The sequence below is a fragment of the Hyaena hyaena genome, unplaced genomic scaffold (genome assembly GCF_003009895.1).
Source record: "Hyaena hyaena isolate Hyena2069 unplaced genomic scaffold, ASM300989v1 scaffold_285, whole genome shotgun sequence".
In the NCBI taxonomy this organism is placed as follows: domain Eukaryota; kingdom Metazoa; phylum Chordata; class Mammalia; order Carnivora; family Hyaenidae; genus Hyaena; species Hyaena hyaena.
The window spans coordinates 1059368-1077564 of record NW_024080917.1 but is presented as its reverse complement, the minus strand read 5'-3'; the positions used below and the strand labels follow the sequence as shown (position 1 = coordinate 1077564).

General features: G+C 46.7%; 1 protein-coding gene across 4 annotated transcripts in view; it reads right to left on the bottom strand.

Annotated features, from left to right (window-relative positions):
• Positions 1-7870, bottom strand: part of MEIOB (meiosis specific with OB-fold) — a 35358-nt gene extending 27488 nt beyond the window's left edge. For 2 of the 4 annotated variants that reach the window (XM_039246841.1, XM_039246843.1), the window contains exons 1-2: positions 4738-4814; positions 3067-3124 (exon numbers count right to left, since the gene is read on the bottom strand). In XM_039246841.1, coding sequence (XP_039102772.1) covers positions 3067-3124; positions 4738-4806 — 127 coding nt within the window. In that variant the 5' untranslated portion in view covers positions 4807-4814. Of the gene's footprint in view, positions 1-3066; positions 3125-4737; positions 4822-7846 lie in introns of those variants that run through there. The other 2 variants (XM_039246842.1, XM_039246840.1) reach the window with 2 other exon arrangements.
• Positions 7871-18197: the final 10327 nt, after the last annotated feature.

The following is an 18197-nucleotide window of genomic DNA, read 5'->3' as shown; positions in this document are numbered from 1 at the left end:
CTCTCTGACCCTCCCCTGCTCACGCTGTCTCTCTCTCTCTCCTAGAAATAAATAAAACATTAAAAAAAATTTTTTTTAATTACTTCAAAACAAATAAATAAATGTGTGCTACTAAATGGCGCCACTAGAGGTCAGCAGGTACATCTTTTCCCAATATAAAATTTCTTTCCTGTTTTTTACTGATTAAAAACGCAGTACAACCATAGGATGCCTGGGTGGCTCTGCTGGTAGAGCATCCAACCCTTGATTTCGGCTCAGGTCAAGAGCCCACGAGTGTGGGATTGAGCCCCATGTCAGGCTGTGGAACCTGCTTGGAATTTTCTCTCTGTCCCTCTCCTAAACTCACTTGCTCTCTCTGAAACAATTTTTTTTTAATTTTTTTAAAAAAGTGGGGCTCCTGTCAGGCTCATTCAGTTAAGCATCTGACTTTGGCTCAAGTCAAGATCTAATGGTTTGTGAGTTCGAACCCCCAATCAAGCTCTGTGCTGAAAGCTTGGAGCCTGAAGCCTGCTTCAAATTCTGTGTGTGTGTCTCTCTCTCTGCCCCTCAACCGTCTTGCACTCTCTCTCTCAAAAATAAACATTAGGGGCGCCTGGGTGGCTTAGTCGGTTAGGCGTCCGACTTTCGCTTAGGTCATGATCTCGCGGTTCGTGGGTTCGAGCCCCGCGTCGGGCTCTGTGCTGACTGCCAGCTCGGAGCCTGGAGCCTGTTTCAGTCTGTGACTCCCTCTCTCTCTGACCCTCCCCTGCTCACGCTGTCTCTCTCTCTCCTAGAAATAAATAAAAAACATTTAAAAAAAATTAAAAAAAAAAATAAACATTAAAAAATGTTTTTTAAAGTAATACAACCTAACATACATGTATAAATTATAGGTATCTACCAAACTGTTATTAGCATTTACCTTTGGGGAGGAGACTGGGCTGGGAAGAGCTGGGGGGTGAATTAAAAAGTTCATTTTTCAACTGTATGAACTTTCATAACTGCTTGAATTTTTAATGAAAATATATTAATATATGTATAATATTTCCTTAAAGTCAGTATGCATGTCTTCTCCAAAAACGAGTTTTGTCCATAAAATCATATATTTTGTGCATATAAACAGCCAAACACCACAGAAACAGTCCTCTCCCTATAGTCTGATAGGTAAAAATTGTATTTCATTGTTGTGATTTTAGCAAATATTTAAATACTGACATTTTTCTGATTCACGTATTTTAAGATATTCCTTTTAGAACTTAGAAAACAGATATATAGATTTTCTCCAACTATTCAAATGGTAATTCTGATCTAAGTAATCATGGTGAAATAAAGTTACAGCATAAGCAAGTATGGGTGCATGATGACATCTTCGTTATTTACATCAAACTTATGAATATTACATGAAATAAAACTAAAAGAAAGTTACAATGAGTAAAAAAAAAAAAGTAGCCACAATTACTCAGGTGATTCAAACAAAATTACTGTCTAGCTAGTGAAAGCTTGGCCCCTCCCACTGTCCAGAAGCACCTAGACTGCAGCCTTTACACAGCACTGATGTTTGAAAAGCTAACAGTAACACATCACGAGACTGGCATTTTATATCATATCGTTCTGGGTCACCTACAAAAGTTTGAAAACGAGCTGCTTTTGAAAATCTAATTTTAGTCTTGGATTATGTTCCCATAGTCCTAAAACTTTTACACAGTCAAGCAACTCAGTGAGAACCACTAAAGGCAAAGCCAACTGTATTTTCCACACATGAAACATGGATTTTTTTCCACTGGATTGTCTGGCTGAATAAATACGTAGATCATGCTGCTGTGCTTCTCTCCCTCAGCACCACTCTGTCATGACACATCCCTGCTCAAAAACCCGGTTTCTTGGGCACCCTCCTACACTGTTGGTGGGAATGTAAACTGGTACAGCCCCTCTGGAAAACAGTGTGGAGGTTCCTCAGGAAACTAACACTAGAACTCCCCTATGACCCAGCAATAGCACTGCCAGGAATTTACCCAAGGGATACAGAAATGCTGATGCATAGGAGCACACGGACCCCAATGTTCATAGCAGCACTCTCAACAATAGCTAAAACATGGAAAGAGCCTAAGTGTCCAACAACAGATGAATGGATCAAGATGTGGTTTATCTATACCATGGAATACTACATGGCAATGAGAAACAATGAAATCTGGCCATGTGTAGCAACATGGATGGACCTTGAGGGTGTTATGCTGAGCGAAATAAGTCAGGCAGAGAAGGACAAATAGCATATGTTTGCACGTATAGGAGGATTAGGAGGAACTTAACTGAGAAACAAGGGGGAGAAGAAGGGGGGAAATGGTGGGGGAAAGGGAGAGAGGCAAACCATGAGAGACTCTTGAATGCTGACAAAAACTGAGGACTGATGGATGTGGGGGGGAGGGGGGATGGGCACGGAGGAGGGCACTTGTGTGGATGAGCACTGGGTGTTATGTGGAAACTAATTTGACAATAAACTATTTGTAAAAAAAAAACCCGGTTTCTTGTCATTTTTTTTTAAATGTTTTTTTTTTTTATTTCTAGGAGAGAGAGAGAGTCATTTTCTGTCTTAATTAATTTTTTTTTAATGTTTTACTTATGTCTTAGAGAGAGAGTGAGCAGGGGAGGATCAGAGAGAGAAGGAGACACAGAATCAGAAGCAGGGTCCCAGCTCTGAGCTGTCAGCACAGAGCCCGACACAGGACTCGAACCCACGAACTGTGAGATCATGACCTGAGCCGAAGTCGGACGCTTAACTGACTGAGCCACCCAGATGCCCTGTCATTTTCTGTCTTAGCTGTACCTGTGCACTTGCATCTCTTAGGCTGAAAATGATCATTAACATGGAGTCCTTACTATGGCCACACAGCCTCATGTGTCATTAAAAATGACTTTAACGTCCTCCCACATATGGCCTTGAATCGAGTACTTTACCGTACAACAGAGAGCATGGCCATTGCTCTTAAGAAGTTCAACAGGCATGAGAAGTTTAATCACTTAAGCAGACTTTGTTGTAGTCATAAGCCACACTTGATGAAAAATGAAGCAAAGAGTTAAACAGAACTCAGCTTTTTCTGTCTGGAAAGCCTCTGACATCTGTTTTCCCAATAACTATACCAATTATTTTCTGAAAAACAAAAGGGTTATAGAAGACAAATATTAAACACAGATGTAGATGGTAAATTTAATTTCATGGACTTGTTATATTTTACTGGCTCTAACAAACATTTTTGACTAGGAGCCCTTTAAATATATTTACTCCAGACAAACATCTAAAAGAACTTCATAAATGTTCAATCCCACAAAAAAAAAAACAGTACAAAGCAATAAGAGAGTTAACTGCTATTACAAATATAATCATTTAATACTTAGCATGTTTCTACTTTTCTTTCAATCACTAGGTGGAGCACAGTAACTGCCCATTGCCATCAATTCTTACTGAACTCATTCAAAGCACATGTATATACAATTTAATTTGCCACGGTCTTCAAAGCTTTCTTTAATATAGGACTTTCTAACAATCCACATAAGATTGCTTAGCTTTGTAATCCAAACATGCTAAATGGTAATATAAATTAGACTGTAACAAAACTTATATATTGCTGTTAATAAATCTATGCTCTGAAGTCCTAGATCATTTAAATCTTAAAGATACTAACATCTCCTTAAACATTTTAATGATCTCTTTAGTGACTACCAAAGAAAAATTAAATATTAAAGAAGTGCTTTAAGAATAAAAAAAACTACTTTTCCTAAAAGGATAAACCTAAACTTTATTACTAATTGTAGCAACTGATTTTAACCTTGCAATAATCTGTTACATTTAAAATATGTTCAAACTTCCAAGACTACCACATTATAGCTGAGCTTTAACTAGTCTTATTACATTTAGATACACTGTTATGTCTTAAATTCCACACACATGCAGATCGCACCAAATTCTGTTGTAAAAATACAACTAATGGAAATATTGAATAAAGCCTTCTAACCGATGAAGAAATTAACAAACAGCTTACCTTTCAAGAAAAACTATAATAGCAAAAATTATTTTTAACATTAATAAACTTTTCATTACACAGTATTACAGATACATGTAAATTTAAGCCCATTTTAAGAAGTTGGATTTGTAAACGCCAGATATATAAACAACAGACTGCCAGGGCAGGGCAGGGAAGGGGGTGTTACTGGTTTACGGTAATACGATTCCATCTAGACTTTATCTAAATGTCTTGGCATATTTGAAATGATTGAATCTCCCCAACCCTTCAGTAAAAAATGGATTTTCACATAATATTTCACAAATATATCTGCTGTGTACCTTTATGTCCTAAAAAGAGCCTATTGATAAATATTTAAGTCTATAGCTTAAGTACAGTTTGATCAGAGAACAGATCTTCCTGAGTAAAAATGTTTTAATTTTACTATGCTACACTTGAGCTGTTGGTAAATATTTAATTAAAATACTATAACTAAACTTTTGATTATTTTGAACAATTGCTAATCATATCCACAATGTCCTACTCTCTAGCCAAAAGAGAGACTAATTTTCATGTAGGTCACATAAATTCAAAGCAGTTTAGGAGTAGCTAACATCTAACAATTGTACTAATGCAAGGCGTATGTACATTCTCGTCAATTATATAAGCATGTGTCAAATGAGTCAATAATGTTGATGTAATACCATGTTACCACATAAAGTTTCATTAGAGAACCACCAAACCACTAGATCTTAAAACCTACCAGATTAGCCATATTTGGATACAGATCTGCAAGTGCAGTGAACGTCTTTGATACAAAGGAGTTTGCCATTCTCTTATCTATATTGTAGAAAATATAACTTCAGTGCATAAATTAAATAACTGAAATAACCCATGAAAAGTTCCAAGATTTAAAAAAATCACCTAGGAAAGCCTCGGTTATTTTATTCATTCTTTGGGAAAAGTTTCTATTTTAACAGTGATATGTAAGTCAGTACAGATCAAATCTGTAAGAAACATGTTTCAAAATGTCCTTTTACAGTTTTGAATGATATACTTTGGTTGTAATTTTTAACTTTCACTTCCCAAAAACATGTAAATGGAGCAACTTTTGAGCACCCTGCAAATTTAGAGTTTCAGATAAAGATGATTCCATGGGACACTTGCAGATACTTATTAGCATAAAGCCTACTTGTAGAAATGCAGCAAACCTCTGTTGGTAAACTCCTCACATCTGTTTACACTGTGTATGGGGAGAGGTAGTGATTTTACCCTCATCTCTGGATGGTAAGCTCCATGAGGGAAGAGCTTTTCAGGAGTGTATTTTAATGCTGTCTTGCACATAAAAAGCACTCAACTAATATCAAATGAATGATATCAAAATATCAAACGGTGGCTCCCCCCATCAGTATCATCGCTGTAAGTGGTCTCAGTGTAATAACCTCTGTCAGCTGCACTAAACTGGTAGATTTGCTCAATCGTACTCATGTATTCAACACACGTAGGCTGCGCGTCTCTGAATCCTGCGAGTTGGTCCCTCACCCAGAAGCCTCAGAGAGGAGCAGTGAAAACAGGGTCAGATGTAGGGCTGGATGTGTACGGCCTCAAGGCCACTGACCCGGATCCTTGATCAGGGTAGAGGGAACAGGAGGGGGTGGTAGAAAGAGTCCGGGTCACGGTGACAATGTCACAGGTAACAGGTGTGGAGTGCCTGATCTGAGCTGGCTCTATGCTACAGACACGATACATCGTGACAATCTCTGACAGCCCCGCCGAGACCTCCCAAAGTCCCCTTCCTGAGCTCTGAACCCTCCTCCCACTTTCAAAGAGCAACCTTCTGGGGTGCCTGGCTGGGTCAGGCAGTAGAACATGTGACTCTTGGTCTCGGGGTTGTGAGTTCAAGCCCCATATTGGGTATAGAGATTACTTTAAAAAAAATAAAAAGTCAAACTGTCAATGAAAGACGATTTCTAAAAATAAAATCATTGGGGTTTCTGAGTGGCTCAGTTGGTTAAGCATCCGGCTGTGGCTCAGGTCATGATCCCAGGGTCATGGGATGGAGCCCCACATTGGGCTCCACACGGAGCATGGAGGCTGCTTGGGATTTTCTCTCTCTTTCTTTCTCCTCTGCCTCTCTCTCCCATTCATGCTCTCACTTTCTCGAAACACAATCATAAAAAGAACATTCTGTCACATTCCAGAACATGGATATACTTGGGGCCATAAGAACTGACAGTTTTGGGGCACCTGGGTGGCTCAGTCAACTTTGGACTTCGGCTCAGGGCTCAGGTCATGATCTCCTGACTTGTGGGTTTGGGCCCCACATCAGGCTCTGTGCTGACGGCTCAGAGCCTGGAACCTGCTTCAGGTTCTGTGTCTCCCTCTCTCAATGCCCCTCCCCCATTCTTTCTCTGTTTCTCTCTCAAAAATAAAGCAGCATTTAAAAAATAAAAATAAATAAACAAAATCAACTGAAAAAACCAAAGGGCCACCTCCCGTCTGGCCCCTTGCTTCAGGCTTCATGAGGGCGGGAGGCCTGGAGGGAGGCTGCACCCGAGCCCTTGCTTCCTGGGCTCTGCCGCTGGCTCACAAGTCGATGAGGCTGCCAGTCAGACCCTTAGGACAAACCCTACTAACTTTCGCAACTTGAGCCCATCGTCCCCAACTGTGAGCAGGCCAGAGTCAGTGGACTTGAGGCCCGGGGCCTGAGCAGGGGAATGGGGGCTCTGCTGATTTTTTCCTCCGGAGCCAAGAAGGGGTGTCATTCAGGGGCTGCGCTGTGCTCCCGAGCCAACCTCCGTCCCCAGCGGCACCTCCTGTCCTGCACAGCCCAGGTCCCAAGCCTTCCTGGCCCAGCCCTGCCGGTCCCCCTAAATGCCTCCGGACTCTGACCCTTCCGCCATCTCCCTGATCCCCTCACCCCTCTCCGCCTCCTCCCTCCCTCTCTTCTCGCACCACAGAGAACTCTAAACACTTGGCTCTAGTCTCTCCTTTGCCTCAAGCTCTCGCCCAGCTCGCACGGAGTTCGGAGTTCGGGTTCGGGGCTGCAGCCCTGGAAGGCCCAGCTGACCCGGCCTCTGCCAGGCCACGCCCCCCATAACCACGCGCAGTAACCGCGAGAAGACCTGAGGGGCTCGCGTACACCCCGGCTCCCTGAGGAGCCCCCAACCCCTCCCTCGGTGCCCCCCAGACCTCTGGGGCCCGGCCCAAGCACATCCCCGCTCCCCGAGGAGCCCCCCAACCCCTCCCTCGGTCCCCCCGACGAGACCCAGGACCCGGCACGTGTACACCCCTGCTTCCCGAGGAGCCCCCCAACCCGTCGGATCTTCCCAAGACAGGCTCCGCACTTCCTGCGGGTCTCCAGAGACCCCCTCCCGCCGCCCTGCCCGCGAGGCCCCCCCACCCCGCCTCGACGCCCGCTCTCGGCGTCCCTCGTCCGCTCCGCGACACCAGCGCCGGGCTCAGCTCGCCCCCGCCGCGTCCCCGCAGCGCCTGTCAGCTCGGCCGCGGGGCACCGGGCCACGGCGCCGACCAGCGAGCCCCGGGGCTGCACACCCGCCCCGCCGCCGCCGCCGCGCGAGCACACCCCCGGTGCCGCCGGCCACCCTCCGTGACACACTGCCACGGAGTCCCTTCGCCGCGAGGACAGCGCTTCCGGCCAGCTGGCTTCGCGCACCCCACTTCGGAAGGTCGCGCCCCGCACCCGGGGGAAGCAAAGGAAATGAGAGCGGCGCGACTCGCACCCCGACCCCTCGCGCGCCCGCGCCTCACAGACAGCTCGGGTCCGCGCGCTCGGGGTCCCAGGGAGTGCCCTGCGCCCCCGGCCCCACGCGCCCGGGCCAGGCCGGCCGGGGCGCGCCCGCGGCTTTCACCTCAGCCGCCGCGCCCCGCGGCTCCTCGCGCCCGCCGTGCCCGCGCTCCGCCGCCTCTCCACAGCGCGCGGCGCCCGCAGCCGGCCGCGCGACCGTTAGCGCACGCCCCGCCCCTGACGGCCTTCGCCCCGCCCCGCACGCCGTCCTCCTGTCCGGCGCCCCGCCCACCACCCTGGCGCATGCTCCGCCCAGCCTTTGGCTCGGACCCCGCCCCGCTCCCTAGGCCGCCGGGAGGGACCCCGCGGTCCCGCTCCAGCCCCGGCGGGTGAGGGGCGAGACTCCGTGAGACCAGAGCGCGAGTGGCCCCTGGCTCTGCCATTCCCGCGGGGCCCGAGCGGGCGGCCCAGGCCCGCGGCGGCCCGGACGGCAGGCACCTGTGGGAGCTCCGCGCGGAGGCCCCCCGGGAGGAGGGCGCGGGCGGCCCCCAGGCGCTGTGGCCCTCATGGGGGCGGCGGCGACCGGACAAAACTTGCCGGCGCTTCGTGATTTTAATTACCACCGTTTGAAAATCCTTGTAATCTAATGACTTATAAACTAACTGTTACTAGAGAGCTAATCAGGGGCGAACGAGTCAAGATCCAGCAACTAGAGCCGTTAAATTTGTCACCAACTTCTGTCCACGTGTACCGTTATTTAAATTGTTGAATTTCTCTCTTTTAAAGGAGAAACACCTTTGGTACTTACTGTACAACCGCGGCTCCGCGGCTTGGGCGCCGCCTTCGGCTCAGGTCCTGATCTCACCGCTCTTGAGTTCGAGCCCCGCGTCGGGCTCTGTGCTGACAGCTCAGAGCGTGGAGCTGCTTCAGTTTCTGTGTCTGCCTCTCTCCCGCGCATCCTCTCTTTCTCTCAAAGAGAAATAGGCATTAAAAAAATTAAAAGAAAAAGAAAACTACAACATCATAGGCAAGTTTTGTTACCATCCCAACATAGCTTTCACTTTTCCGCATTTGTTAGGTTTTTTTCCCAAGTAACAATCAAAAGCCAAATAAAGTACCTGCACGCCCACCACGTCAAATTTAATAGAGAAAGCTTTTTAAAATTGTCCATATACCTTTCAAGTCTTTGGCTTTAAAAGAACATATCTTGATCTTTCTAAAAGAATGAACTGACATGTTAAGTCAATTCTAAAGGGAAAGAAAGTCTGAAAATGGCATGCATGCATTGTTCATTTGAGCCTCAGTAGGGGAGTCATACTTTAAACTTTTGTTTGTATTTGTCAGATTTTAGTAAATTACTCTTCGTTGAAAGCTATCTGAGATTAAGCAAGCACAGGCAGCCTGCGACACAAAAGGCTTTTCATAAGACGCTGCTTGGAAACACGAGCCTAAAACACTGGGATTGTTTGATGTTAATAATGAGACTGGGACCCTCTTGTTGTGAAAAGAATTCACTTCATCCATTTCTATAGCAATTCTGTGAACTTGGCTTGTTCTTAACAAGCGAATTGACTCGTCGATACATTTTGGATGGATGTGAACAGACACAAGGCTTGCCGCTTGATGAAGAAGTCGAGGGTGAGCGAGCGAAGGTCAGAGGTGAAAGAGCTTGCGTGTCTGGCTAAAGAAATGGCATGAGGCTGTGCCCATCACTTCCCCAGAGCATGCCAGCTGTCAGACCATCTTAGGAGCATGTCACAGCGGAGTGACAAGAAAAATATATAGTAATCAACTTTACACTTACTCATCGGGAGGAAAAGATCAACAATTATTTTAATGAATTACAACACCACCTTTAATTTATTTAACTACAAAATAGCTTTCCTGAAGTTGCTTCTGTGATTACAGTATCCATCCCAGGAGCAGCAATACTGAGTGATCAATTGCTAGTCTCACTCCCCACTGCTCTGTCCGCCCAGGGAGCAGCCAACATGGAAGCAGATTCTAGATGTGCGAACATTACAGATACTTGTTTAAGTTTTTACACACATTTGTCTGGAGAAGAGCGAGCAAGGTAGCCCACGAATGGGACGGAAACAACTAGATAGGGTTGGGGTGCAGTACAGAGTGATTAGGGGCTCCTGGGACAAACAAGAGGAGATAAAGAGAGTGAAAGCATGTTTGGGGGGAGCTGGATTCAGAGAAGTTTGAAGAAGCATCAGAAAGGAGAGCATTCATGAAAAAACAAAGCACTAGCGACTCCAGAGTAGAAGCCTGAGCGCCAAGAGCCCAAGAATGTTCTGGAAAGTTCTGGGGAAGATTCCATACATACTGCTGAGTCAGAATCCAGGGGGCTGTAGGAAGAACAGATCCCTCCCCACGTCTGGGTGGCCCAAGCCAGAAAGAACTTGGCTTGCTCCACCAGCAGAGAGGAAACACAGAAACAGTGGCAGCCGACCGGAAGCAGCGGGAATGGAGGCGGAACTTGGAAGGGACACCGGAGAACCTGTGAGGCTCCGTGGTACAGTGAGCAGGGAGCGTGCTGGAAACCCCGTAATGCCTGTAGTCCACACACAGGGGCTGCTGCGCCTGGCAGTGTGTCCCTTGTCTGCTCCCTGTGCCTGATGTTCACATGTGCTGAGGCAGGGGACACATTGGGTCCTCGGAGCCCACTCTGGCTGCCCCTCGGTCGATCCCACCAGAAGTTACCGCTGTGACATTACCAAGGGCTCACCTCTCTGGAGGGCTCTCATGGGCCACTTTATATCACAATGTGCACCGGACATATGTCACCTGTTAAACCCTTCCTAGATTCTTGTCTGATGATTTGGACCTCTCCCTGTTCCAACCCATGCTACACCCTCATGCCACACTGAGCATACAGCATGCCCCTGGTCTGGAACCTTCAATACTGTCCATCATAGAATGCATCCATATTTTTCTGGAAGGGAGCCTATATATGTAAAGGGCTCTGTGGGCCATGTGGTCTCCGTGGAAAGACCCAGATCTACCTTATAGTGGGTAAAAAAAAAAAAGCCACAGACATTACCTGAACAAACGGGCATGTCCGTGTCCTGTCCTGGTAAAGCTCCATTTACAAAACAGGCAGTGGCTATATCTGTCCCATGAATCACCATTTGCACACCCCTGGCTCAGTCACAGTTCCTTAGTTTGGCATTCATTGCTTTCTAGAATTTGGACTCAGTTTTAAACTCTAGCCCTCTTTCCCACCATTTCTTTAAAAAATGCCCCTTTCCCCAAGACTTGCAAGTAATGAATGTATGTTTAGAAATGAATTTCATGGGGCAGCTGGGTGGCTCAGTCGGTTGAACATCTGACTCTTGCTTTCGTCTCAGATCATGATCTCACGGCTCATGGGATTGGGCCCCGTGTCAGGTTCTGCGCCGACAGTATGGAGCGTGCTTGGGATTCTCTCTCTCCCTTTCTCTCTCTACCCCTCCCCCACTTGTGTCCCCTCCCCCTAAATAAAGATTTTTTTTCTATTTATTTTTTTTTATTTCTAGGAGAGAGAGAGAGAGAGACAGCGTGAGCAGGGGAGGGTCAGAGAGAGAGGGAGATACAGACTCTGAAATAGGCTCCAGGCTCTGAGCTGGCAGTCAGCACGGAGCCCGACGCGGGGCTCGAACCCACAAACCGTGAGATCATGACCTAAGCGAAAGTCGGACGCTTAACCGACTAAGCCACCCAGGCGCCCCAATAAATAAAGATTTTTAAAGATACAGGATAACTGGTGACCCTGTGACCACCATGTCTCTATTTCCATCTCCTCCACTTCATCGTCCATCATGCTCATCATCACATTATTGCTTCTAGAAAATGTTTTCATTGGAGCTCCCTCGAAGTCCACTCCACCGCTTTGAATGATAACTGCTACTCAACTCGCCCATCCCAGAGTCCAGAAGTCCTCCAGGGTAAGAATACAGTGCTTGGGAAAGACTATGTGCCGCGCCACGCTTTCCTCCCTCAGAGCTATACTGTTCGATATTTTGGCACGTGCCAAAGGAAGCACGAGAAAACCCCAAATGCGAAAGACATTTCAAAATGTTAAATCGTCACTCTGAGAAAAGGACAACAGCTAGTTCTCGATGTGCTTATTTCAGTATGCATTCGTCAGAGCTCTCGCCGTAGCAGACCCTTCCCCACATGTGTAGGAGGGACGCGAGCCGGAATCCCACAACCCGAGGTCACGCCATCTGGTCAGATTTCAGCTTTGCCACTGATGAGCTGTGTCCCTCAAGACTCCCTGAGCTTCGTTTTCCTTATCTGTCAAAGAAAAGGTTCGGACGGTCCGGCGGGACACAGAGGAGCACGAAGGCACAAACCCTGTGGGAAATGCAGTGTGTTTGTATATATGTCAGCGCCTCCTGAACAGAGGCTTTTTGTTTGTTTGACTTTTTTTTTTAATGTAAATTTATTTTCGAGAGAGAGAGCAGGAGCAGCGGAGGTGCAGAGAGAGAGGGAGACACAGAATCAGAAGCAGCTCCAGCCTCCGAGCTGTCAGCACAGAGCCCGACGCGGGGCTCGAACCCACGAACAAGCCAGACGCTTAACCGACTGAGCCACCCAGGTGCCCCTGGTCTGCAGCTTTGGAAGACCGGCTCCAGGGCTCCTGTCCCCCGTGCCAGTGTTTGCCTGCGTGAACCACTGGATGATCGGATGATCGTGACCAGCATCAGCCTTCAGTGTGTGGCGAAGCTGCGAGAAAAGGGAGGGCGTTCTGGTGCCTCGGGGCGCGTGCAGGGGCGGGGGGTGGGGAGGGGTGACTGCAGGGACACCAGCAGATTCGCACTGCAGCGCTGCTTCTAGCTCTAGCCTGCAGCTGACCTGGGGGCATGAGCTCAGAGGAGTGGCTCGCCTTTCTGTAAAATGCAATGAAACGTGACCCTCCCCTACTTCTTTTTTACACACCTAAGATGGGGTAGTTGGGGAAGTCATCCCTGGGGAATAACGGGGAGGGGACCTGCGGAAGGAAAGCAGGTGGCGTCGCCCCGTATTCCTATTGTGCTTTATCCCTAAATGAAACGTCGTTCGAGTCGTACAAGAAAAGATGATGTGTCACGTGGCCTCGCTTGCTGTTTGGAAGAAAATCACCAATGTTTTTTTCTCTTATACCGGTTGACTTTAGCTTCAAAAGGTTAATTAATGGTCAAATTCCTGGGGTGCCTGGGTGGCTTAGTCAGTTACGCGTCCGGCGTTCACTTAGGTCGTGATCTCGCGGTTCGTGGGTTCGAGCCCCGCGTCAGGCTCTGTGCTGACAGCTCAGAGCCTGGAGCCCGTTTCAGTCTGTGACTCCCTCTCTCTCTGACCCTCTCCTGCTCACGCTGTCTCTCTCTCTCTCTCTCTCTCTCTCTCCTAGAAATAAATAAAACATTAAAAAAAAAAAGAAAGAGGTCAAATTCCAGGACCCTTCACTTGTTCGGGATCAACAGTCTTCTTAAAAAATAAAGGTTGACTGTGTTTTATTATTTAACGGTACTTCATGACTTCAGACAGTAATTGTATCTTTTTCCCACTCAGGTTTAGAATAGAAGCAGTTCCGTGCACGTCGGCCTGCCAGCAAAGAATAAAATGAGTCAATAGAATCACTCCTACATCATAAAAATTTTTTCCCCCTGATCAGTCTTTTTATGACCCAAGGTCACAGCTATTTCAGAATTTTATTGTGGCCTGACAAATTCTCAGTGTCAACTCTATATTACAAGATCTTTCATTTCTTCAATTAAACAACTGGAAATTGATACCACCTGTGCTCCCATATTTATTATGTCAATAAAGTCCATTATAATTACACCATGCTGTTGAAAAATGGCATGCCAGGGACCTGACAGACTGTTCTGGGGTCACCATTTTACACAATACCGACTGCTGATCAAATTATTTCAAAGGTTTTAAGCCACAGATTAACAGCGGGGAAAAAGGACTTCGTAGATCACATCTTTTCATTTATATTTTGTTAGGTTCTCTTTTTAAAAATGTTTTTATTTAATGTTTATTTTTGAGAGAGAGAGACAGAGTGTGAGTGGGGGAGGGGCAGAGAGAGAGGGAGACACAGAATCTGAAACGGGCTGCAGGCTCCAAGCTGTCAGCACAGAGCCTGACACAGGGCTCAAACCCATGAACTGAGAGATCGTGACCTGAGCCGAGGTCACACACTCAGCCAACTGAGACACCCAGGCACCCCTTGCTAGGCTCTCAAGTAAGCAAGATATATATATATATTATATCAGTCTCTATAAGAAAAACCCTTGAAAACATTTTGAAAAAAATTATGTTCTTTGAACTATAACTATGGAGAAAGATGTAAGAGTTTACAACAGTGATTCTATTTAGATCCACTTATTTTTAAAAGTTTTCCTTATTGAAGTGATCTCAGGGCACCTGGCTGGCTCAGTCTGTGGAACGGGTGACTCTTAATCTTGAGGCTGTGAGTTGGAGCCCCATGTTGGGTGTGGAGATTACTTAAAAATAAAATCTTTTTTTTTTTAATGTCTGTGCTCCCCGTGGGGCTCAAACTCATGACTCCGAGATTAAGAGTTGCATGCTCTACTGACTGAGCAAGCCGGGTGGCCCTAGATGGAACCACATTAATTAATTTATTTATGGGAGAAGATATCAGTTCAGGGTACATCTTGCATTCATCAATTTTAATCCAATTTTTAAGTTACTAACCCGTTAAACAAAAGAGCACAATGTTATAGGGAGTAAGAAATTCAGAATGACAGAACTGAATTCCGGTTCCCTGACTCAGCATCTGCAAATCCTTTACCTACTTCTGTGAATGCTTCCAGAGTTCTGGCATGAGCGTGTGTTTGCCATTATAGGTTTGGGGAAGGAATCAGCCTCCGAAGATGAAAAGTTTCCCAGCTGGATCAAGTTTATCTTTGTGTCAGTGTTCTTTGTTGTAATTTTTATTTAAAAAAATTTTGTTTGATGTTTATTTTTGAGAGAGGGAGAGAGGAGGGAGGAGGGGCAGAGGGAGAGGGAGACACAGAATCCAAAGCAGGCTCCAGGCTCCAAGTTGTCAGCACAGAGCCCGACTCGGGGCTCAAACCCACCAACTGTGAGATCATGACCCGAGCCAAAATCGGACACCCACCCACCTGAGCCGCCCCCTTTGTTGTAACTTTAAATATTAGACTATTAAAGATTGAATTCCATTCGGATTGACGAAAAAGTTCTGGCAAGTGATCATGGGGATTGTATTTAATGTCACTGAATTGTACACTTAAAAGTGGTTAAAATGGTAAATTTTCTGTTATGTGTATTTAACCACACACTCCAAAAAAGATGGAATCGTACTGGCCCTATGAATTATACCAACTTGAGCTTACACGTCTTGGGAAAGTCAAAATCACAGTGTTTTCCAGTTTCCCGGGCTCCGGGCTGGCAGAAGTGGTTGTTCAATAAAGTCTCGATAAAGAGTTTTTATGTTGTCCGTCGCCTTTACCGTCCCCCTGTGTATCTCCGAGTGTACTTCTTTAAGACCGAAAAGCGTACTGTAGCTAAACACAGATTCTTTCTGACCTCTTGACACAGAAGTTGCTGAGCCCCTTACGACACATCTTGTTCACTTTGCCAAATATGATTTGTGTGTGACCGGAAGTTGGTCCTGACTGCAAATAACAGAAAACAAATGCCAGAAACCAGAGATGCAAACAAGATAGATGTTTGTTTCTGCCCCCAAACAATAGTGATGACAAAAACGTGTCAGAATCCTGTGAATAGCATAGTCCTTTTTTTAAAAAATGTTTTTTAATTTATTTCTGAGAGAGAGTGTGAGCAGGGGAGGGTCAGAGAGAGAGGGAGACACAGAATCCGAAGACAGGCTCCAGGCTCTGAGCTGTGAGCACAGAGCCTGATGCGGGGCTCGAACCCATGAACCATGAGATCATGACCTGAGCTGAAGTTGGACGCTCAACCGACTGAGCCACCCAGGTGCCCCAATGAATAGCATAGTCCTTAATAGTTTCATTAAGATAGCACTGTGAAGGAATTCCTTTGTTTGAAAAAAATTTATGGATTTATTTTATGGGTTATGTAAGGCCTTTGTCATAGCAAGTGGCAGAAAATATAATCCAACTGACTTTAAAGGAAAAGATGGTGGTGCTGGTGGTGGATTTTACTGGTTCTAGTAAAAGTAGGGGTAGTTGAGACAAAACTCTTGGGGTACTTGGGTGGCTCGGTCGGTTGAGCAGCCAACTTGGCTCAGGTAATGATCTCACAGTTCATGGGTTCGAGCCCCTCATTGGCTGGCTGCTGTCAGCACAGAGCCCACTTCAGATTCTGTCTCCCTCTTTCTCTGTCCCTCCTCCTCCCCTACTCCTGCTCTCTCTCTCTCTCTCTCTCTCTCTCTCACACACACACACACACACACACACACACACTCTTTTTCTCTCCAAAACAAACAAACAAAAACAAAAACCTACAAACAAAAAACCCAAGCTCAATCCGAAAGCTTTAACCACAGTCTCAGCTTCTCTGTATCCCCTATGGAGCCCACTGTCCCTATGGATGAAATACAGATTCTGGGTCTGACTGTCATTGGCCGGAAATGGGTCACTGTCCCCATCCTGAATCAATCCCCATGACCAGGGGATGGAAAGCATTGATGGACCTACTTCAAATGCCCAATCCTGGAGCTAGGGTGGGGTCACTCCCTGCCCCCCCCCCCCGCAAACTTCTGAATTTAAAGGAAATCTGCTGTCCTTCTAACTGAAAGCCCAATGGACACCAAGAAGCAAAAACAAGCCATGTCCCTGACACTTCGGGCACAAAAGTTTGATGCTGGAACTTGATTGCTAAGAGGACGGCTGTCCAGGAAGTAGAAAGGGTGCAGTCTTCACAGTCAGAGTGTATTATGTGGCGTTAGATCCAGCTGCAAACAGAACCACCTCCGTAATTCTCAGGACCGAGTTCACCGTGAAAACACAGAGCCCCTTGTTCAAATATTGATCAGAATTTCAAGATGGCGACAGCAGAAGGTAAACCAGGTACGGGGCCCTTGAGAGCGGGGAACCCTGGGCCACCGCCCAAGATACACCCATGAAGGTGATCCTGACTGCCAGTGACACAAAACAAATACCAGGGATGCAAATAAGAGGGACGTTTTGTTCCTGCCCCGCGTGTAAGTCCTAAACCAAACACTCCAGGGTTACTTGGCGAAGCTCCCAGGGACCCAGGCCTTAGCCAGCTCACTGCCCCGGCACCCCGTGGGGTCGCACCCCCGCGGTCCATGCCGCCCGGTCTGGGCTCAAAGAACTGAGGAATGGCCCGGGTGCCGGCGTGCGGGGAGGAGACGGGGCCTAGAGTCCTCTGCAGGCTCCAGGGAAGGACCCCCCAGGCCCCTTCCATCTTCTCGTGTTTGCCGACCATCCGTGGGATTCCTGGGCTTGCAGACTTCTTGTGTCCTGTCCCTATATCTTAAATCAACTACCCTTTGTGCCCAAATGTCCCCTTTCTATAAGGACACCAGGCGTATTGAATTGGGGTCACCCAATGACCTGCCTTAAGTTGGCTTAATCTGCAAAGAGCCTATTTCTAAATAAGGTCCGATTCTGAGATCCTCGGGGTAAGGACTGAAACATATTGTGGAGACACAATATAAGCCTTAAAAGGACGAGATGGTAAAGATCTGATGTGAGGGGTTGTTTCCTGGGTGTAGAGCTGAGGATGCTCTACTGACATGGAAAAGGCCAGAATGGGAAAATCCCCAGAGACAGACTTTAGAGCAGAGGTTGTCCGAGGCTTGGGAAGGGGTGGGGAGGAGCAAACAGAGAGTGGCTGCTAATGAGCACGATAAAAACACGCTCCTTTTAGCGTGTGGTGATGGGTGTGCAACTTTGTGAGTATTCTAGAAACAGCTGAACCGTACACTTTAAAATAATTAATTTTATAGCGTATGAATTATATCTCAATAATAATAATTTTACGGGGCCCCTGAGTGGCTCAATCAATTAAGCAACTGACTCTTGATTTTGGCTCAAGTCATGATCTTGCAGGGTTGTGGGATCGAGCCCCTCATCGGGCTCCGAGCTGACAGTGTGGAGCCTGCTTGGGATTCTCACTCTCCTCTCTGTCTCTCTCTTTCTGCCCCTCCCTTGCGTACTCTCTCTCCCTATCAAACTGAAATGATAGTAGAAACAGGTCTAGCATATCCGTAATGACACTACTTGTAAATGGATCAACTCCACCCCAGAGACAGACCAATGACACTTTCTCAAGTCCATGGAAATGAATGGATACACATGATCTCTACATGCTTGCACCTCCGCAAATGTGTAATCATGCAATCCAGCTCCTACAGGCGTTGAAAACACCCAGACCCGGAAGGAGGCATTTCGGGAGGGGAATGAAGTGCTCTCTCGATCAGGGCTTGGCCAACGATAGCCTGTGGGCGGAACCTGGCTGCCACCTGGTTTTCCTATGATTGGTGAGCCATTCAATGTTTTTTGTTT